This window comes from Entelurus aequoreus, linkage group LG20, assembly GCF_033978785.1.
Source record: "Entelurus aequoreus isolate RoL-2023_Sb linkage group LG20, RoL_Eaeq_v1.1, whole genome shotgun sequence".
In the NCBI taxonomy this organism is placed as follows: Eukaryota; Metazoa; Chordata; class Actinopteri; order Syngnathiformes; family Syngnathidae; genus Entelurus; species Entelurus aequoreus.
The window spans coordinates 9,137,862-9,161,725 of NC_084750.1; the positions used below are offsets into that span (position 1 = coordinate 9,137,862).

Here is a 23,864-nt window from a genome sequence, read left to right on the forward strand (position 1 = left end):
TGGCTGATGGTTGTAGTGGCTGCTGGTTGTAGTGGCTGCTGGCCGCAGTGGCTGCTGGTTGTAGCAACTGCTGGTTGTAGCAACTGCTGGTTGTAGCGGCTGCTGATTGTAGCAACTGCTGGTTGTAGCGGCTGTTGGTTGTAGCGGCTGCTGGTTGTAGCAACTGCTGGTTGTAGCGGCTGCTGGTTGTAGCGGCTGCTGGCTGCAGTGGCTGCTGGTTGTAACGGCTGCTGGTTGTAGTGGCTGCTGGTTGTAGCAACCGCTGGTTGTAGAGGCTGCAGTGGCTGCTGGTTGTAGCAATTGCTGGTTGTAGCGGCTGCTGGCTGCAGTGGCTGCTGGTTGTAACGGCTGCTGGTTGTAGTGGCTGCTGGTTGTAGCGGCTGCTGGTTGCAGTGGCTGCTGGCTGTAGCGGCTGCTGGTTGCAGGAGCTCTGTGCTTTCCTCCTTTGTGTTCTTGATGTTTCCTTCTTGTTTTCATGGCCTTTGCTTGCGCTGCCTCTCGGTGCTTTGTCAACTTTTGGATGCACTCCGGGGGAGCCTTTTGGCCACGTTTGCACCAGCTGCTGGTTTCCTCCACGTGGAGAGACTGGAGACAATGCGGAGCGAGCTTCGGGATGGACGCGCTTCACTCATCGGACACTTCGGTCTACCTGGACACATTGTCGTTGATCCACGCAAACTGAATAATTGCTGAGAGCCAGTGGGCAGCCTAGGATGAAGTTGTCTCTCTTGGTTGCTTTGTTGGGTCCTGTTCCTGTCTCTGGAACCCCAGCAGACGATGTCACATGTGTACGTAAGGGTTGAAATTGTGTTTTTGATGTCTATGCACGCTGCGATCGTATGTACGCAATCTGCTTGTATTGCTAAGTTTTTAGTTTTTCAATGTTTTATTTTTTTAGCTGTATGAAACGCCGCTGATGTGGCAGCTGGTTGCATTAGCTGTGTGCCTTTTTAATGTTGTTTATGTTCTTTGTGTTCTTGTTCATGCTAGCTTATTTCTTTTTGTGTCAGCACTGCGAGCACAATATGTCAACATTGTGGGATGAAGCAAGTCTGTTCTATCTTCTCCCTGTGAGAGTTAGACTTGTCCACCCAGCATGCAACAGTCTCACCGTGCAGCAGACATGCACTGTACCTCGGTGGCAGGCAGCTCGTTGCAGCTCTCTCTCTGGGCTCTCTTGGGGTCGCAGTGAATCAGCATCCACTGCAGCTCAAACTGACAAAAGACCAGGTTATCCAAAGACTCGCCAACAGTTCCACACTCTGTCTGCGCCGCTTACCACCACGGACGCTTCCGGATCAGCATCCAGCCGTCCAATCAGAGTGTCTCCCTCCGTGTTGATGGCACCTTTGCCCTTGATGGGCTTCTGGTCCACAGGCTGGCAGTCCACGTAGAGCGTGACCATGTCTCGCTCCACGCCGATCATCACCTTGTGCCACCTGGTGTTGAAGAGCACGGACAGGCCGGCGAAGGTGACGGTCTGCAGGCTGCCGTCGGGCCCCGTCAGGAAGTACTCCAGGGCCTGCTGGTCGCCGTTCAGCCTCATGCCGGCTTGTTTGCCGCCATTCTCGTCCACGATCTGCCAGACGTTCCACACCTTGCTCACCGTGTTCTTGATCATGCGGAAAGTCACCATGAAGGAGTACTCGTCTGGGAACCCACGGGGAAAGTTCAGCCTAAAGGATCAGAGAATTAGCTGGAGTCATATTAGCTCACATGTGACCTTCGCCGACCAATCAAGTATTTTGAACGGCTCTTTTAAGTCCCGATTCTTAGTTTGGAAGTCATTTTTTGTGCGTTGGCTGTTCACCCTTCTTTTCAGCCGCTAGAGTTCAATAAAAGCTGGTAACACCTCTCCCACTTGACAATGAGTAAGAATGATCTGCTAATGTGGACAACACTAATGCATTGTGGGAAATGTAGAACAAACCCGAAGCCCTCTATTGCCCACCCGACTGGCGACTGGACTAGAAGATCAGTCAAAGGAAACTGTAGACTTGGATTTACTTTTTTTTTCATTTAAAAAGCATTTATAAATATATAATTTCTCTATTGGTTTACTTGTATTTGTTTTATTTTGATTCACTTTTCCAATTGATTGTTCTGATACGTAAAGTAGTTGAAGCGTGCACACTTTTTTATTCCACTTGTATTTTATACTTTTTATATACATACAAAAATTATTCTTACTAATTATTTGTGTCTTTTTTCAATTGCTGAAATGCTCTTGTATTTTTTTAGGTGAGGGAAAGTTCCAAATAGTGATGTCAGTATATGATACGACATCATCTTGTGGAATGTTTACACAAAAAACCCCCGAAAAAATTACATTCAATATTTCAGCACACCAATAACGTGGTATTTCAGTAAATGCAAAAAATTCAGATCCACATCTTGTCCTATAACTGCTACCTTTGATTGTTTTATTGACCAAAAGAACAATAATAATGAGGCCGTTTTTTGAAGAGCTCTTTGAAAGGAAAGGCTCCTAAAGAGCTGACTCCCTTCAAAGATAAAACCCATCTTAATTGCTACTAGGACTGTCCAATGAATAAAATATGTAATTGCCGTTAATTGCATATTTTCCATAGTTAACACCTAATTAATTGCGATTAATCACAGATAATTTTCAGTCCTAAATAGGAGTTACACAGATCATTATCGTTATTATAGTTATTTTTTAACTGTAGCAATCGTACCATAAGGTGCAGATCAGAATAATTTAATTCACACAAATAATACTGTATTGGTAGAAATTATTATGAAATATTGGTAATCAGGAATTTTTGGTTGTGTTTTCATTATAAACATAAGTGCCATATTTCCATGCTTTAACAGTGCACTCCTTTGAATATTCCCTCCCTTCAAAACTGTGTAACAATATAGAAAAAAAAATACACAAATAAAAATAAAATAATAAAACTACAATAAAAATTTGGAAATAATAAAATGTGAGTACGAAATTCTATTACCATACCTGATGTGTGTACAGTAGAACTACTACACTTTAGAATAATGAACCCAAAAAGTGGTAAATAAAAGTAAATTTTTTTTAATTTTGAATAGAAAAATTATATATATATATATATATATATATATATATATATATATATATATATATATATATATATATATATATATATATATATACATATATACACACATACATATGCTGCTAAGTTTCCATGAACTCATGTTCTCCTGCTGTTGCCAGTCAGGTTGCAGCGTGTTAGTGGGAAATTGCCCACGCTAAATTTACATGTTCATAAAAAACTGCTCCCAAACAAACTGCTCACAACTGGGAATCGTTTCTCATTGCAAACAAATCGAGTCTTTTGAATGACTTTTAAAGGACTTGTTTAGTTCTAATGTCACCCATCCGTCACATTTCCATTATTTGCTTGATCTAGCCAACTAAATTAAAGACTCTTGTAATTGAGATCACCATCTAGTTTAGGTGTACCTGCAGGTATTATACTATTATTTTATTATTCAGGTCATGGGAAAGATGTTGCCTTCCTTTGTGTAATTCAATCTTTCAATTACGCCAGCAGCGACTCGGTGTGTTTTTAACGAGCCAGATTCGCGCTAGGCGATGAATTCACAGATGGGCGCTGTGGCCCCTTTTTGTGTATTTTTTATCGTCTTGTAAACAACAGAGGGGAGGCAATAAAAGACTTTCCTGTAAGCCACTAAAACAAGCGGAGGCCTTTCTAGCTGAGGCCCCGGGTTAGAAAGTATGTGCTGCCTTTGCCCTGCAGCAAGAAAAGGTGAAGAAGCAGCAGAAGCACCTTGGCCACTTTGAAAAACAGTATTAGCATTCAGGCGTTATATAACTTCTGACCAGGATGGCCTTTGATGATGTAAAGTGCAATCACCTACACCAAATATGTTCTCTTACGCCCCCCCAAGAAAGAACATATATATATATATATATATATATATATATATATATATATATATATATATATATATATATATATATATATATATATATATATATATATATATATATATATATATATATATATATATATATATATATATATATATATATGAAAATATGTTAGTGTTTTTCATACCTGCCATTGTTCTGTTTGACTCATTTCACTTGATCAAATATTGTCTATTATTTCACACTTTTTTTTCTTGACCTGATGTGGGATCTGAGCCGAGGATGTCATTGTGGCTTGTGCAGCCCTTTTAGACACTTGTGATTAAGGGCTACATAAATAAACTTTGATTGATTGAAAATACTAAATGCTGATATATCGGATCAATATCGGTATCGTCCAATACTCACTGTTCCGTTATCAGCATTGTATAAAAGTTGAAAGAGCTGAATTGCGACAGCCCTAATTATTACCTTTAGAATGCCATCCATCCATCCATTTTCTACAGCTTGTCCCTTTCGGGGTCGCTGGAGCCTATCTCAGCTGCATTCGGGCGGAAGGCGGGGTACACCCTGGACAAGTCACCATCTCATCACAGGGCCAACACAGATAAACAGACAACATTCACACTCACATTCACACACTAGGGGCAATTTAGTGTTGCCAATCAACCTATCCCCAGGTGCATGTCTTTGGAGGTGGGAGGGGCCTATCCCCAGGTGCATGTCTTTGGAGGTGGGAGGGGCCTATCCCCAGGTGCATGTCTTTGGAGGTGGGTGGGGCCTATCCCCAGGTGCATGTCTTTGGAGGTGGGAGGGGCCTATCCCCAGGTGCATGTCTTTGGAGGTGGGAGGGGCCTATCCCCAGGTGCATGTCTTTGGAGGTGGGAGGAAGCCGGAGAACCAGGAGGGAACCCACGCAGTCACGGGGAGAACATGCAAACTCCACACAGAAAGATCCCGAGCGCAGGATCGAAAGGTGAGGCAGTGCTGCCCACCTTTTAGAATGATTAATTAAAATCCAAACCTAAATTGTGTTAATTTCTGCTAATTACATTTAATCCTTAAATTTAAAAAAAAAATCCTACTAAATTCTGCTCAGAACAAGCTAGCGCGCATAAATGTCTCGCTTTTGAAGAAAAAAAAATCGCACATGATATCACACAAGTTATATTGAAGAAAAAATTCCAGTTTTTCTAATGGGTCTTAGTATTGGGCTGATGTTTTATTTGTTTAAGCCCCGAGGCACAAAGGAGTTAAACTGGACACGCTGCCAAGCCCACAACCTTTAATTACCCACTCCTCAATTTTTTACAGGAAACCTCTGACGCCGTCAGCATTTACTATTTGACTTTTGTTTCACAGCTTGGAAGGAGACACGTAGCAGAGGAGAACCAGACATGTTCAACATTGGTCTGCAGGAACTTGACTATCGTAGTGTTTTCTACCAATACTTACTGGTAGAAAACCTTCTTGACGTGTCATGAGTAATTATTTCATGAAGAACATTTGGAATTTCTCATACTCGGCATTTTTCCCACATAAACACCTACATTTCAATCTACTACTGTCTTTAAGTTGAAGTCAGGTCCTAACTGTTTTTTTGGTGACACCCAGTGATCACGATAATTCATTAAGTTAAGCTCATGACACAGTAAGTTGAATGATGCGGACACGTTTGTTACTGAATACTTTCAAATACACTTCTGCCTTGGAGACTTTGTATGTGTAAGTAATGTGCAAATATAATTAATACTTGTTTATATTGACTTATGCTGTTTTAGTTCAATGATAATTACGTATGTCTAGCTTGTGTGCTATTGTGTGCTTAGCTGTTGTGTAGCTGCTAGTAGCCTACAGCCTAGCATGTTTACCTTTTGTAAATGACTTTAGCAAAATAGAAGAAATTGTGTGCTTATTGGAGGACATTGAAATGTTAACTGTCTGTCCAGCTTTGCACAAGTAATCACTCTGCTTGTATCGCACATGATATCACACACAACTAAACACGCTGCAGGACGGCTTGTATCGCACATGATATCATTCACAAGTAAACACGCTTTAGGACTGCTTGTATCGCACATGATACCACACTCAAGGATACGCACTGCAGAATGACTTGTATCGCACATGACATCACAAACAAGTAAACACGCTGCAGGACGGATTGTATCGCACATGACATCACACAAGTAAACGCATTGCTGGACTGCTTGTATCGCACATGATATCACACACAAGTAAACTCGCTGCAGGACGACTTGTATCGCACATGGTATCACTCACAAGTAAACACACTTCAGTACTGCTTGTATCGCACATGATATCACACTGAAGGATACATGCTGCAGAATGACTTGTATCGCACATGACATCACAAACAAGTAAACACGCTGCAGGACTGATTGTATCGCACATGATATCACACACAAGTAAACGCATTGCAGAACTGTTTGTATCGCACACAAGTGAACACACTGCAGGACTGCTTGTATCACATATGATATCACTCACAAGTAAACACGCTGCAAGACTGCTTGCACCACACATGATATCACACACAAGTATACGTGCTGCAGGACTGCTTGTATCGCACATGATATCACACACAAGTATACGTGCTGCAGGACTGCTTGTATCACACATGATATCACAAACAAGTAGATACGCTGCAGGGCTGCTTGTATCGCACATAATGTCACACAGTTTAAATGCAAGCCGATATCATCCCATACTTGGTCTTTTGCTAATATGGGAATGATAGCCGATATCGAAATGGGATCGGGATACTGAACTAGGTCGTATGGAGAAAGGTAGCTCAGCAGGTTTTTCTTTATTTTTCTCAGGCAGCTGCACCTTCCCAGAATGCCTCTTCCTTTTTAAACCGAGCTGCTTTGAAACAACAAGTAAAAATAGCATGTTCAGCCACATAAGCCCTACAAAGTGTTTGTTTTCTCCAAGTCCTTGAATGCATCACCTGTGTGTATGGCAAATATGTTCAGACAGGTATTGTTCCCGCCCCCAATGATGATGTGCAGCCACTCACATGGTGGGGATCTGGAAGTTGGCCTCGCGGTCCAGGCGGTACGCCACCTGCAGAGGAGTGGAGCCGTCCACCTTCCTCACACCCTTCAGGGGGATGACGTCCAGCTGGAACTGTGTGATCAGATCAAAACCTGCTGGAGTCATGAGAGGATGAGTGCAAGTTGCCATGGTAACACCTTGATGTGAGACATCACCTGGAAGATCATCCTGTCCCCTTCTCATGGGGGGGCAGACGGTGTCGCCATCTAGTCGGTTAAAATCCAGTTCTGGTAGGACACAAGTCAAACACCACATTTTATATCGATATTGTCGTATATTGTAGCCATTTTAGTATTTGATATCAACATACATGACAACTGGGGTGTCCACTTCCAATATTGGAGTCTGGACTATTGGCTGATACCAATATTGATTTGATATGATATAATCATACATACATTTATTATTTAGTATTGTGGAATGTTAAAAATTGTTTGGTGAAGTGAAATAAGACCAATGGTGGGTGTTACTCCCTCCGAGGTCTTAATCAAGGCTCAAGTTGTTCATTTTTCTCAAACAGACATTTATTTTCAGCCACGCCTTCTTCTCGTAAACAACGATGCCGAAATAATGCCGTCAGAACTAATAAATAAGAAAAACAGAACTTACAATTAGTCTGACATCCAATAACATAAAACACATTGATTTCACATACATATCAGAAAGAAACATACCTCATTGGCCTCACAAACTCTGAGGGAATAAAGTTTCTTTTCAAGCCGAGACTCCATTAACGTCTTTCATCAAATGCTTGCTGTCTCATGCTGCTTCTCTTATTCCGTCACATATTAATTGTCCCCCCAACAATGTGACCAAACCGGAACAAAAAATATGTTCCTCTCCAATTTACATGGGTTTTGTAACAAAAATAAAGTTAACATATACTTGCATGAAATTACCAAAGGAAATACATTTTTAATCACATTTTATGTAAATATGAACTTATATTTATACATTGTATTTATTTATTCTAACCAACTATGAAATTATATAACATATATACAATGTGCTTCTGTCAGCAGCTACAGTGGGTTTGAAAAACACTAGCCAATTCATTACATTTTTGCCGTCTTTAAGTTGAATTGGAGTGGTCATTGGTTTTTCAGTGACACCTAGTGGTCTTTATAATTAAGATAAGCTCACGATGCAGCAAAATCAATGATGCGGACACGCTTGTTACTGGATATTTTCTAACACTTCTGCTTTGGATACTTTTTATGTGTAAGTAATATGCAACTACAGTTATTATTTATATTGACACGTTACACTGCTATACTGTTTGTTTATATGCTTAGGGTCAAGGCGGGTGCATTGTCTTGCCCAAGGACACAACGGCAGCGACGAGGATTGCGGTAGCTGAATTTGAACTAGGAGTGCTCGTATTTGACATGATGTCACACACAAGTAAAGACGCTGCAGGACTGCTTGTATTGCACGTGATATCACACACAAGTAAAGACGCTGCAGGACTGCTGGTATCGCACATGACATCACACAAGTTATATTAACAAAAGAAACGATTTAATACAAAACTATGTTTGTGAATAAAAGTAAAAGCGCTGCAGGACTGCTTGTATCGCACATGATATCACACAAGTAAAGATGCTGCAGGACTGCTTGTATCGCACATGATATCACACACAAGTAAAGATGCTGCAGGACTGCTTGTATCGCACATGATATCACACATTTCATATACAAGCACATATCTGATACTTGTGTTTTTCACTGGTATCAGACTAATACTGATATCAACATTGGGAAAATCCGAGCTCACCGAGGCTTCACATTGGAAATTGAATATTAAAATGTTTTTGTCACTTTAATCCAATTCACTACTCAGGATTTGTATCAGTCTGATGTGTCCATGTTCTGCATGCTGCTTTACATCGCTGAAAAGTGCAGAAAAATAGATTATTTGTAGTTAATAAAAACTACTTTTGGCAGAAGTTGAGTCCTTCAGACAATCGCACATGAGTATCACTGATAGCATGTCAGTCAACTAGCCTAGCATTTGTCTTTAAAATGTATGTTTTTAATTGCATTAATATGTTTCATTGCTTTAATTCCCTCATGTTGCACTTGACAGGGCTGACTTCGGTTTTGGTTCCACTTTGTTTTCAATTCTTTATTGAAAATAGGGACAGCACATAGTAATAAACATATGAATGATATGTCAGGTTTTAGCCTGAAACCCCCAGGTAAAATGCAATGAAATAAAAACAGAAAAGCCAGGATCACAGACTAACATCCAGGTCATGAAAGAAGAGTTAAAACAGGTCATTACTTTAAAAAATAAAATGAATTAAAAACAAATAAATTGCATTGCACACAGCCCGAATAAAATATCAGGGTGTAAAAATACAGATGTGTAAGTGATGTAAGCTCTCATATTGATTTAATTACAATTGTGTTTATTTGTGTCGTCACTCGGTGGGGGCGGGGCTATGTGACTCAACATTGATGTACTCGGCAGGCATTTGTACATTTAAAAAAATATCAATGCATTTGGAAAGATTACTACAGTGATTTTAAGTAAACGGTTTCTTGCAGAGTGATGTTATCGGTTTTAGATTTGTTTCACCTGTTCATCATCCGTTCCCGTTTGAGACTCTTATTTTGTAGGTGTTTCCTGTTTTGGCACCGGATGCCGCGAGTTGAACTTGCTGGCGGCTCACCTGTTTGTTTGCAATTAGCGCGCTGCGAGCTGGTTTATGTTTTGATGTCTTTTCCTCGGTGTTTCCTGGGTCTTTTCCACCAACATTCTCTTTGCGGCATTTGGGTGAGCATTGTCTCCGCAGCACTTTTATTTTGGGACTTTTAACTTGCATGGTCTTTGAGTCGCTAGCTTGTTTGCTAGCTCTTCTTCGGCACAATAACATAATTAGTTTGAACCAGCTAGTATTTCCCCCACCCTCTGTTAACGCTACAAACTTTGTGACATAATCAATAAAATATGTATACATCAAATATAAATGACATACAGTATATGGACATGGACTCAAGTGTTTTGGTTTAGTAATGCTTGCACTCGTACATTTGAGTTACGAGGCTCCCCACTGCTAATTACATTTGAGTTACGAGGCTCCCCTCTGCTATTTACAGTAAGATCTGATCTTACTCGCTGGCATTAGCTTTGATTTTGCAACCATTGGAAACCCTTAGCAGCAAATACTGTTTTTGGTTGGTTAAGTTAATTTAGAAGATATATACAGTTACAATATGATAACATCACATATATTGTACACCATTTAATTTGTCTTCACGTCATGTGAAGTAGGAAGAAGCAGAAATTATTTCATCCTAACCCTTGTCCACTTCTTAGCAAATGCTAACACGTTTGCTTCCTGTTGTCAGTTTGTAAGACAATTTACGTCAATGAATGCTAAATACAACAGTTATTGTCATAAATATAACAGTTATTGTCATAAATATAACAGTTGTTGTCATAAATACAACAGTTATTGTCATAAATACAACAGTTATTGTCATGAATATAACAATTGTCATAAATATAACAGTTGTCATAAATACAACAGTTGTTGTCATAAATACAACAGTTATAAATATAACAGTTGTCATAAATATAACAGTTGTCATAAATACAACAGTTATTGTCATAAATATAACAGTTGTCATAAATACAACAGTTGTTGTCATAAATATAACAGTTGTCATAAATATAACAGTTGTCATAAATACAACAGTTGTCATAAATATAACAGTTGTCATAAATACAACAGTTATTGTCATAAATATAACAGTTGTTGTCATAAATACAACAGTTATTGTCATAAATATAACAGTTGTTGTCATAAATACAACAGTTATTGTCATAAATATAACAGTTATTGTCATAAATATAACAGTTATTGTCATAAATATAACAGTTGTTGTCATAAATATAACAGTTGTCATAAATACAACAGTTATTGTCATAAATATAACAGTTGTCATAAATACAACAGTTATTGTCATAAATATAACAGCTATTGTCATAAATACAACAGTTATTGTCATAAATATAACAGTTGTTGTCATAAATACAACAGTTATTGTCATAAATATAACAGTTATTTTCATAAATACAACAGTTGTCATAAATATAACAGTTGTTGTTATAAATACAACAGTTGTTGTCATAAATATAACAGTTGTCATAAATACAACAGTTGTCATAAATACAACAGTTATTGTCATAAATACAACAGTTATTGTCATAAATATAACAGTTGTTGTCATAAATATAATAGTTGTCATAAATACAACAGTTATTGTCATAAATATAACAGTTATTGTCATAAATACAACAGTTATTGTTATAAATATAAGAGTTGTTGTCATAAATACAACAGTTATTGTCATAAATATAACAGTTGTCATAAATATAACAGTTGTCATAAATACAACAGTTATTGTCATAAATATAACAGTTATTGTCATAAATATAACAGTTGTTGTCATAAATACAACAGTTATTGTCATAAATACAACAGTTGTTGTCATAAATATAACAGTTGTTGTCATAAATACAACAGTTATTGTCATAAATATAACAGTTGTTGTCATAAATACAACAGTTATTGTCATAAATATAACAGTTGTCATAAATACAACAGTTATCTTCATAAATACAACAGTTGTTATAAATATAACAGTTGTTGTCATAAATACAACAGTTGTCATAAATACAACAGTTATTGTCATAAATACAACAGTTGTTGTCATAAATACAACAGTTGTTGTCATTTACCATGAATTGATTTAAGTGGACCCTGACTTAAACAAGTTGAAAAACTTATTGGGGTGTTACCATTTAGTGGTCAATTGTACAGAATCTGTACTGTGCAATCTACTAATAAAAGTCTCAATCAATCAATCAATAAATACAACAGTTATCTTCATAAATACAACAGTTATCATCATAGATACAACAGTTATCTTCATAAATACAACAGTTATCATCATAGATACAACAGTTATCTTCATAAATACAACAGTTATCATCATAGATACAACAGTTATCTTCATAAATACAACAGTTATTATCATAAATACAGCAGTTATCTTCATAAATAATTACGTCTGTTATGATTTACATAATGAGATGAATATGTAATTATTAATCAATTCAAGACGTTTATCATAAATCTTACTTGTACTTTGTAAACACTTGTTTGAACAGTTTCTTGGCGTACATTGTTTATTAATCCATTCCATCATTTCATTCATACACTAAAGGTCTTAAGTGTTGTACATGCATACAAATCATTTAAATACATTGTCCCCTCTTAAGGTTATACTTCTCTTTTGTTGAAAATAATTTTTTGGGTATCAGGTTATAATTGTCTTTGTACATAATTTTAGCTGTAACCAAATCATTGAATTACAATAATTTTGATTCAATAAAAAAAGTTTTTTACATTTTCTTTATCCAACATTATTTATTATCATAACTGATCTGTTTTGTAACACGGTTTAGTGAATGTAGTGAACTTTTGTAATTATTTTTACACAATAACTCAGACATGGTAACACTGTGAAGCAGTAGTGATTTTTGCTTTGTTCACTATAGAAATATTTCTTGTTTATATTTACATGATTTCCAATTCATTTTATCTATTACTAAACCCCCAAAATTTCATTTATTTAACTCTGTCAATTTCCAGTCTGTTTATTGTTGAAAACACAAACAATACTGACTTTGAGTCTTTTTTTAAATGTCCTCTAGGTCAGTGGTCCCCAACCACCGGGCCGCACAAGAAATTAAAAAAAATAAATGAGTAAATCAACAAAAAACACAATATATACATTATATATCAATATAGACCAGGGGTCACCAACGCGGTGCCCGCGGGCACCAGGTAGCCCGTAAGGACCAGATGAGTAGCCCGCTGGCCTGTTCTAAAAATAGCTCAAATAGCAGCACTTACCAGTGAGCTGCCTCTATTTTTTAAATTGCATTTATTTACTAGCAAGCTGGTCTCGCTTTGCCCGACATTTTTAATTCTAAGAGAGACAAAACTCAAATAGAATTTGAAAATCCAAGAAAATATTTTAAAGACTTGGTCTTCACTTGTTTAAATAAATTCATGAATTTTTTTACTTTGCTTCTTATAACTTTCAGAAAGACAATTTTAGAGAAAAAATACAACCTTAAAAATGATTTTAGGATTTTTAAACACATATACCTTTTTACCTTTTAAATTCCTTCCTCTTCTTTCCTGACAATTTAAATCAATGTTCAAGTAAATGTTTTATTTTTTATTGTAAAGAATAATAAATACATTTTGATTTAATTCTTCATTTTAGCTTCTGTTTTTTCGACGGAAGAATATTTGTGAAATATTTCTTCAAACTTATTATGATTAAAATTCAAAAAAATTATTCTGGCAAATCTAGAAAATCTGTAGAATCAAATTTAAATCTTATTTCAAAGTCTTTTTAATTTTTTTTTTTGTTCTGGAGAATGTAGAAGAAATAATGATTTGTCTTTGTTAGAAATATAGATTGGTCCAATTTGTTATATATTCTAAAAAAGTGCAGATTGGATTTTAACCTATTTAAAACATGTCATGAAAATTCTAAAATTAATCTTAATCAGGAAAAATTACTAATGATGTTCCATAAATTATTTTTTTTATTTTTTCAAAAAGATTCGAATTAGCTAGTTTTTCTCTTCTTTTTTTCGGTTGAATTTTGAATTTTAAAGAGTCGAAATTGAAGATAAACTATGTTTCAAAATTGAATTTTCTTGTTTTTCGTGTTTTCTCCTCTTTTAAACCGTTCAATTAAGTGTAAATATCATTAATTATTAATAATAACATAGAGTTAAAGGTAAATTGAGCAAATTGGCTATTTCTGGCAATTTATTGAAGTGTGTATCAAACTGGTAGCCCTTCGCATTAATCAGCACCCAAGAAGTAGCTCTTGCTTTCAAAAAGGTTGGTGACCCCTGCTATAGATCAATACAGTCTGCAGGGATACAGTCCGTAAGCAGACATGATTGTATTTCTTCATGAAAAAAAAAATCAGGCCACACCAGGAGAGAGTCTGAATGGAGTTTGATCTTTTTAAATGTGACTCCAGCCTAATATGACTTGTTTGCCACTTTTACGTCATCTTTGGTACATCCACGTCATTTGTGTGCGCGTGCAGGAATACTCATCACAACATGTGCTTTCGGCAGCACGTTTCAGGGATCAAAATGAACTTTTCAGTGCACATTTAAAAGGCTATATGGATATATTTACATACTTTGATTCCCAAGACATAGACATTGTTGAAGGACTGGAAATGACATGTACGCTGTGGCTTATTTGCTTGCATGTTACGTACGTTTTTTATGTAAGTGAGATGAAAAATAAAGCTCTCAAATAAAAAAGTACCAAATATAGTACACTATACGTATATATATTTTCATTTTTTTTCATGTTAAAAAAAACACTCATTTTGAAATCGTGGCGTCTTTTATTTTGCAAAGTAATAGTAGCGACTCCCTTGTTCATTTATGGAATCTGGTCAACTTCCTTTGTTTTCACGTTATCAAACTATCCCTGCAAGTGATGTCAGGCCACATTAGGGCTTCTTTGAGGCCTGTGTGCATTTTTAATGGAGTCTGATCAAGATCACATTTAACTTGTAAACGAAGCAGATTTTGAAAAGATCAGATGTTGTCCACGTTGGCCTGCCGTGTAAACATAGTCTTAGAAGCAATGAAGTATTACATTTAGGAACTACCGTATGATATCAAACATTTGAGGACTTGTACCACTTAGAAGCAATGAAGTATTACATTTAGGAACTACTGTATGATATCAAACATTTGAGGACTTGTACTACTTAGAAGCAATGAAGTATTACATTTAGGAACTACTGTATGATATCAAACATTTGAGGACTTGTACTACTTAGAAGCAATGAAGTATTACATTTAGGAACTACCGTATGATATCAAACATTTGAGGACTTGTACCACTTAGAAGCAATGAAGTATTACATTTAGGAACTACCGTATGATATCAAACATTTGAGGACTTGTACCACTTAGAAGCAATGCAGTATTACATTTAGGAACTACCGTATGATATCAAACATTTGAGGACTTGTACCACTTAGAAGCAATGAAGTATTACATTTAGGAACTACCGTATGATATCAAACATTTGAGGACTTGTACCACTTAGAAGCAATGAAGTATTACATTTATGAACTACCGTATGATATCAAACATTTGAGGACTTGTACCACTTAGAAGCAATGCAGTATTACATTTAGGAACTACCGTATGATATCAAACATTTGAGGACTTGTACCACTTAGAAGCAATGCAGTATTACATTTAGGAACTACCGTATGGTATCAAACATTTGAGGACTTGTACCACTTAGAAGCAATGAAGTATTACATTTAGGAACTACCGTATGATATCAAACATTTGAGGACTTGTACCACTTAGAAGCAATGAAGTATTACATTTAGGAACTACCGTATGGTATCAAACATTTGAGGACTTGTACCACTTAGAAGCAATGAAGTATTACATTTAGGAACTACCGTATGATATCAAACATTTGAGGACTTGTACCACTTAGAAGCAATGAAGTATTACATTTAGGAACTACCGTATGATATCAAACATTTGAGGACTTGTACCACTTAGAAGCAATGCAGTATTACATTTAGGAACTACCGTATGGTATCAAACATTTGAGGACTTGTACCACTTAGAAGCAATGAAGTATTACATTTAGGAACTACCGTATGATATCAAACATTTGAGGACTTGTACCACTTAGAAGCAATGAAGTATTACATTTAGGAACTACCGTATGATATCAAACATTTGAGGACTTGTACCACTTAGAAGCAATGCAGTATTACATTTAGGAACTACCGTATGATATCAAACATTTGAGGACTTGTACCACTTAGAAGCAATGCAGTATTACATTTAGGAACTACCGTATGGTATCAAACATTTGAGGACTTGTACCACTTAGAAGCAATGAAGTATTACATTTAGGAACTACCGTATGATATCAAACATTTGAGGACTTGTACCACTTAGAAGCAATGCAGTATTACATTTAGGAACTACCGTATGATATCAAACATTTGAGGACTTGTACCACTTAGAAGCAATGCAGTATTACATTTAGGAACTACCGTATGGTATCAAACATTTGAGGACTTGTACCACTTAGAAGCAATGAAGTATTACATTTAGGAACTACCGTATGATATCAAACATTTGAGGACTTGTACCACTTGACGCTGTGGTCAAAGTAGGAAATGTCACAAAGCATTTTTAGCTATTCAACACTCTACTGCCATCTGGCCACTGAAGTGGATAGTGCACGCCCTGTATTTGTCATGTTTCATGTGTTAGGTAAACCGTGATGAATGGTGCCATGTGACTCCTTCCTCCTGTAGATGAGAATACATGTAAGGGTGAAATGTAGTCTTCATGTTTAACATTTTCTTTCGGGGTCTGCGTGGCAGCACTTCCTTTTTGTTCTCAGAGTGCTCACATCCCTCAATGTACATTTTCCAGTATATATTAACACTTGTGTGTTTCTATTATCCCACAGTCGCCGTGACGACTGAGCTCCAGGACCGCGTGGAGGCGACACATCTGGAAGCGGCTCACATAAATGCTGAGAAATGAGATCAAGTGGCGAGAAGGTATTTAAAATCCCCCACTAAACACTTATCAGACTGCACACTCAAGCTGTTAAAACGTTAGTCTGCCGCCGCAAAGTCAGTCATTAGTGTAACGAGCACGAGGGGGACCACAATGAAGATGTCACATGGCGTCTCCGCGTGCGTTCCAATTTTAAAGCTGCACTCCTACTTTATCTGCCGCTTCATATTAGATTGACCAGCGCAGACAATGGAGCTGGTTGTGATTGTCAGGAGGGACATTTAATCTCATTTAATCCTCTGCATGTCTGCTATTTTGGTTTCCTGGATGATCAAGACAATGGCCACTTCATTAGGTACTCATGTAATAATAATAATTCCAGCTGCATGCAGCATTCAACAGCCCTCGCCGCCCCGCTTGCAGTAACATCTGCCCTGATGGACACCCAAAATATAACTCCTTTTTTTGTCACACCTGATGTGCCTGAAAATATGGGGACTTTTCCTGCATGGTAGGGACCTCAAAAAGGTGTCTAAATGTATTGAGGGAAAAACAGCAATTTTAATAGGGCCCTAATAAAATGAAAAATACTAAAATTGGGGCGGTATAGTGTAGAGTGGCCGTGCCAGCAACTTGAGGGTTCTGGGTTCGATCCCCGCTTCTGCCAACCGAGTCACTGCTGTTGTGTCCTTGGGCAAGACACTTTACCCACCTGCTCCTAGTGCCACCCACACTGCTTTAAATCTAACTTACCGTAATTTCCGGACTATAAGCCGCTACTTTTCCCCCTCGTTCTGGTCCCTGCGGCTTATACAAGGGTGCGGCTTATATACGGCCTGTTCTTCTCCGACACCGACGAAGAGGATTTGGGTGGTTTTAGTACGCAGGAGGAAGACGATGACACAATGATTAAAGACTGACTTTTCATATACCGGTAGGCTGGTTATTTTGATAACGTACAGGCGAGCACTTTGTATTACTTTGCAGCGTTGTATTATTTGTACTCTGCACGAATGCTGTTCGCCATGTCAAAGATGTGAAAGTTTGATTGAATGATTGAAAGATTTATTGTTAATAAATGGGACGCTTTGCGTTCCCAAACAGTCATCTCTGTCCCGACAATCCCCTCCGTGGTAGCAGGAACCCCTATATACTACGCTAATTACACATCAAAACCCTGCGGCTTATACAAGGGTGCGGCTTATTTATGGAGCAATCTGTATTTTCCCCTAAATTTAGCTGGTGCGGCTTATAGTCGGGTGCGGCTTATAGTCCGGAAATTACGGTAGATATTGGCTTTCACTATGTAAAGCGCTTTGAGTCACTAGAGAAAAATGCTATATAAATATGAATTCACTTCACACTTCACTAAAATGAAATGAAATATTAAAACAAAATAAGATCAAAAAAATTCAATGCATGTCAAACTAAATGAAGCCACTTCACACTGTAATCATTTGTAGCAATTAGGATCAAGACCTGAACGTGTGAAACCAAGTTAACGTCTGGTGGCGAACTATCAGATCGGAGTTTGGCGCCGTGCTGCGTCCACATCCTGTCTTTTGCAAAACATTTTTTGCAATTCATCTTCACTTAAAGGCCTACTGAAATGATTTTTTTAAAATTTAAACGGGAATAGCAGATCCATTCTATGTGTCATACTTGATCATTTCGCGATATTGCCATATTTTTGCTGAAAGGATTTAGTAGAGAAAATCGACGATAAAGTTCACAACTTTTGCTCGCTGATAAAAAAAAAGCCTTGCCTGTAGCGGAAGTAGCGTGACGTCACAGGAGCTAGTATTCCTCACAATTCCCCGTTGTTTACAATGGAGCGAGAGAGATTCGGACCGAGAAAGTGATGATTACCCCATTAATTTGAGCGAGGATGAAAGATTTGTAGATGAGGAACGTTACAGTGAAGGACTTGAGAGGCAGTGATGGACGTATCTTTTTTCGCTCTGACCGTAACTTAGGTACAAGCTGGCTCATTGGATTCCACACTCTCTCCTTTTTATTGTGGATCACAGATTTGTATTTTAAACCACCTGGGATACTATATCCTCTTGAAAATGAGAGTCGAGAACGCGAAATGGACATTCACAGTGACTTTTATCTCCAAGACAATACATCAGTGACACACTTAGCTACTGAGCTAACGTGATAGCATCGTTCTCAAATGAAGATAGAAACAAAACAAATAAACCCCTGACTGGCAGGATAGACAGAAGATCAAAAATACTATTAAACCATGGACATGTAACTACACGGTTAAAAATTCTCAGCCTAGTAAGGCTTAACAATGCTGTTGCTAACGACGCTAAGGCTAATTTAGCAACTTAGCAACCGGACCTCACAGAACTATGATAAAAACATTAGCGCTCCACCTACGCCAGCCAGCCCTCATCTTCCCATCAACAGCCGTGCTCACCTGCGTTCCAGCGATCGACGGCGCGACGAAGGACTTCATCCGTGGGTTTGGCGGCAAGCATCGGCTAGGCGTAGTAAGTAGTCCTTGTTGTGTTGCTGTAAGTATTGTACTTAGCCGCTAAGACACCGATCGATCCCACCTACAACGTTCTTCTTTGCAGTCTCCATTGTTCATTAAACAAATTGCAAAAGATTCACCAACACAGATGTCCAGAATACTGTGGAATTTTGTCGAAGAAAACAAGAGGTTTTTCTATCGGGTCAGATGGGGTCCAACCACTTCCGTAGATTTTGTGACGTCACGCGCATAAATCATATCCAAAGGAGTTTTTCAACCGGAAGTGTGGCGGGAATTTTAAAATGTCACTTTATAAGTTAACCCGGCTGTATTGGCATGTGTTTCAATGTTAAGATTTCATCATTGATATATAAACTATCAGACTGCGTGGTCGCTAGTAGTGGCTTTCAGTAGGCCTTTAAACAACCCCGTCTTAAACAACTTGAAAAACTTATTGGGGTGTTACCATTTAGTGGTCAATTGTACGGAATATGTACTGTACTGTGCAATCTACTAATAAAAGTCTCAATCAATCAATCAATGTCAGTTTAGTATCCGTCTCTGATCAGCTCCGCCCACTATGAGCAGGTAGGAACAGGTACAGAGTGTCATCATTTCTACCAAATAAGATCAAAACTGAATTGGTGGAACCCACTTACAAACATTTTGTGGGGAATGCAATGTTTGGCGCAATGCCACGCCCACATCTAATGGCGTAGGATACATGTGTTCTTAATTTATCATGGCCGATATATGCGTTAAAATGTAATATCGGAAATTATCGGTATCGTTTGTTTGTTTTTTTTTTTTTGTTTTTTAAAATTAAATCAACATAAAAAACACAAGATACACTTACAATTAGTGCACTAACCCAAAAAACCTCCCTCCCCCATTTACACTCATTCACACAAAAGGGTTGTTTCTTTCTGTTATTAATATTCTGCTTCCTACATTATATATCAATATATATCAATACAGTTATTAATATTAACAATATATATCAATACAGTCTGCAAGGGATACAGTTATCAATATTAACAATTTATATCAATACAGTCTGCAAGGGATACAGTTATTAATATTAACAATATATATCAATACAGTCTGCAAGGGATATAGTTATTAATATTAACAATATATATCAATACAGTCTGCAAGGGATACAGTTATTAATATTAACAATATATATCAATACAGTCTGCAAGGGATACAGTCCGTAAGCACACATGATTGTGCGTGCTGCTGCTCCACTAATAGTACTAACCTTTAACACTTAATTTTACTCATTTTCCTTCATTACTAGTTTCTATGTAACTGTTTTTATATTGTTGTACTTTCTTTTTTATTCAAGAAAATGTTTTGAATTTATTTATCTTATTTTACTAATTTTTTTAAAAACTACCTTATCTTCACCATACCTGGTTGTCCAAATTAGGCATAATAATGTGTTAATTCCATGACTGTATATATCGATTGATATCGGTATCGGTTGATATCGGTATCGGTAATTAAAGAGTTGGACAATATCGGAATATCGGATATCGGCAAAAAGCCATTATCTGAGACATCCCTACCTATAAGTGTAGTTTCTGTCATTTTAACTGTGACTCATTTGAACCAAGTCCCGAGTGGAAGTTTGTTAAAGTACAATCCCTTTTTCTTCGCCAGAAAATCGCCATAAACCACTGATGCAAAGTCTGGCGCCATACCACGCCCACATCTTATGGCGTAGGAAAAATGTGTTCTTCATTTGTGATCACCTATAAGTGTAGTTTCTGTCATTGTAACGAAGACAAAAACCAAAAATGGCCGACTTCCTGTTCATTTTCAGATATAGGGTCCTGAGACTTTTATGTGCGTCCCCACACGATAGACGTCTCTTGCCATTTTCCTGTCGATACGTGGAACTGCTTGGAGGGGCTAAAATATTTTAATTTTAGAGGTGGCACTAGAGAGCACATTTTGAAGTTTGATTTTTCCTGGCACGTCTTTCATGCATGTTCAAGGCCTCAAAAAAGGCATCCAAAATGTTTAGAAGAAGGATAAAACTGCAATTTAAAAAAAAAAAGAAGCAATGTGCTCACGTCCAAGTGCTGGAGCCAGCAGGAGGGCCACAAGGGCCAGGAAGACAACACATGCTGGCTTTCTGTGGAGGAAGGAGAGAAAACATCACACACACGACTTAGTCCTTCTCACTGAGTAATAAATGAATATATCTCATATTAATATCATACATTTGATCATTATATATTATTTGACAGACTCTGTAGAACGGCAGCTCTGTTGCCAGAATGTTTTCATAGAATTGATAGTTTTTTTTAGGGCTGCAACTAACAACTAATTTGATAATCGATTAATCTGTCGAAATTGCCTCTGCGCATGCGGATAGCATAGATCCAACAAAACGATAACTAAATTAATCGCCAACTATTTTTATAATCGATTGTAATCGATTAGGTGTTGCAGCCCTAGTTTTTTGACAGCATATTATTGTAACTGGAAAAATGCTTCCACTGTTTTTTTACGGCAAAATTCCGGCGACAGAGCAGTCAATTTCTTACTGTAAAATCTATGCGATGTATTACTGTCAATAGAAAAATAGTACAACTGTTTTTTTTTATGGTAAGTTTATGCTGATTGATCAGCCATTTTTTGTACGTAAAATCTATTGTCAATTTGACAGTTTAACGGATAACTTGCTTTGAAATTATAACTCAGTCAGATATTTATTTTTATTTGAACAAAATTTGTAATGTCTAATAATAGGGGTGCACAAATTTTTTTAATTCACATCCAAATCTCGATTCGTATTCATCCTGATTCTAAATCAATTCATAACTTTTACAAATCGTAAATTATATAAACATACATATATATATATATATGTGATGTGTACTTTTTCATACTTTCAAAATTTTAGGACCCAATTTTTTTATTTTATATATAGATGATATTTGTGAGGTTTCGACAATTTTACAGTAGGTATTATTGGCAGACGATGCAAAGTTATACTGTTCAGCAGATGACTTGAAAATCTTAGCCGATAATATTGAAGAGGAAATGGTTAAACTAAAATTGTGGTTTGATGTAAATAAATTATCTTTAAATTTGGAAAAGACTAAATGTATGGTATTCAGTAATAACAGAAAGATCGAAGTTAGTTTATCCATAAACAATGTAAAAATTGAGAAGGTGTCTGAAATCAGATTTCTTGGGGTCATCTTAGATGAAAAGTTGACATGGAAAGCTCATATATTGCATGTGAAAAATAAGTTTATTTATTTTGAACAACGTTAAATACAGTTTCCCGTATAACACAATGAGAACGTTATATTGCTCAATTATTCTGCCTTATTTCAATTATTGTGCTGAAATATGGGGAAATACATATCCCAGCAACATAATGCCTTTATTTCTTTCACAGAAAAGAGTAATTGGTATCATTTTTACAGTAGGATACAGAGAGCACACAAATCCACTCTTCATTAGGGCAGGATTATTCAACTCAAAGACATTGTAGAATTGCATACTCTATTAGTGATGTTCAAAGCTAGAAATAAAGTTCTTCCGAAGGACTTACAAAAGTTATTTGTGTTCACGTGTGAAGATGAGAAGCACAGAAGTATGACTTTAAACATCCAAGAGTGCCAACACATTTGAAAGAAATGTGCTTGTCTGTTGCTGCTGTGAAAGCATGGAATCTCAAATAATTTGTGTTAAAAAGGGGGCAGATAAATATAAGAATATTATTCTTCCATCTGCTCCTTTCTAATCATGGAAATGTATAAGAAACAAAAAACAATGAAAGTGTCAACTGTACGTGGCTTGTATACATGCATTTTTATGAAAGGAATACAAATAAATGATGATGATGATGAAATAAAGGGAACCACAAATATATGCCAAGCTTTATTTTTAACACAAAATCTTACCATACATTAAACATGTTTCTTAGTGCACTCAAAGACAGATGTAGAAGGTTAGAATTAAAAGGCATTAAACACATTGGGCTGTTCTCAAAAGAACACTTTACAAGTGTATATAGTCTGCCATAATCTAGGGTTAGAATAGAAAGCTTTATTGACATTGTATTAAATGCTTCATGATTTATAGTTGCCAATTTGGATCTGTGCTTTCAGACAAATAACATAATTAGTAAATACTAAACAATAAAACTATGGCTAAAAGTACACAGATATGTAGCAGCTCAAACACATATTGTAGGAATATGTAACACATATTGTAGAAATATGTAACACATATTGTAGGAATATGTAACACAATTCAGTAATTTCACTTGCCGCTACGTGGGCGGTTTTGACAGCACTAATAAGTGGCAACAAGCCAACCAGCTACATATTTATATGTGCACAGCGGGTGAGCTAGTTAACTATATTACCTGTCCATCCTGTCGTGCTTGTTATTGAAATGTTCTGATACGTTTGAAGCAAAAATTGTAATACTCTACCTTTGGCGAGGCATGTTTTAAAACAGCTAAGCGTCATCTTTATTGATAGTCTTGAAACCCAAAAATTCCACCATCCTTGAACGCTCTCTATTAATCAGTAGAATTGCCGGGTTTTTTTTGCTATTCTTCCTGTTCACGCTGTTTATTCTTGTATGCTCTTTCGGCTCTGTGTGTGCGAGCTGACACACTCCACATCATGCACTCTGTATGTATGTCACGGCCACACCGCAGCATGCGTAAAGTATATATATATATATATATATATGTATATGTGTGTGTGTGTGTA

General features: G+C 37.0%; 2 protein-coding genes across 4 annotated transcripts in view; one reads left to right on the top strand and one right to left on the bottom strand.

The window, feature by feature from the left end:
- Nucleotides 1-23,864, bottom strand: part of LOC133636388 (collagen alpha-1(IX) chain-like) — a 71,156-nt gene that overhangs the window by 22,373 nt on the left and 24,919 nt on the right. The window contains exons 4-7 of the mRNA XM_062030381.1: nucleotides 7,132-7,203; nucleotides 6,939-7,068; nucleotides 1,280-1,676; nucleotides 1,135-1,215 (exon numbers count right to left, since the gene is read on the bottom strand). Coding sequence (XP_061886365.1) covers nucleotides 1,135-1,215; nucleotides 1,280-1,676; nucleotides 6,939-7,068; nucleotides 7,132-7,203 — 680 coding nt within the window. The remainder of the gene's footprint in view (nucleotides 1-1,134; nucleotides 1,216-1,279; nucleotides 1,677-6,938; nucleotides 7,069-7,131; nucleotides 7,204-23,864) is intronic.
- LOC133635907 (protein FAM135B-like) overlaps nucleotides 9,623-23,864 on the top strand; it is a 144,109-nt gene continuing 129,867 nt past the window's right edge. For all 3 annotated transcript variants that reach the window (XM_062029356.1, XM_062029360.1, XM_062029358.1), the window contains exons 1-2: nucleotides 9,623-9,758; nucleotides 16,570-16,663. The gene's annotated coding sequence lies outside the window, so the exon portion shown is untranslated. The remainder of the gene's footprint in view (nucleotides 9,759-16,569; nucleotides 16,664-23,864) is intronic.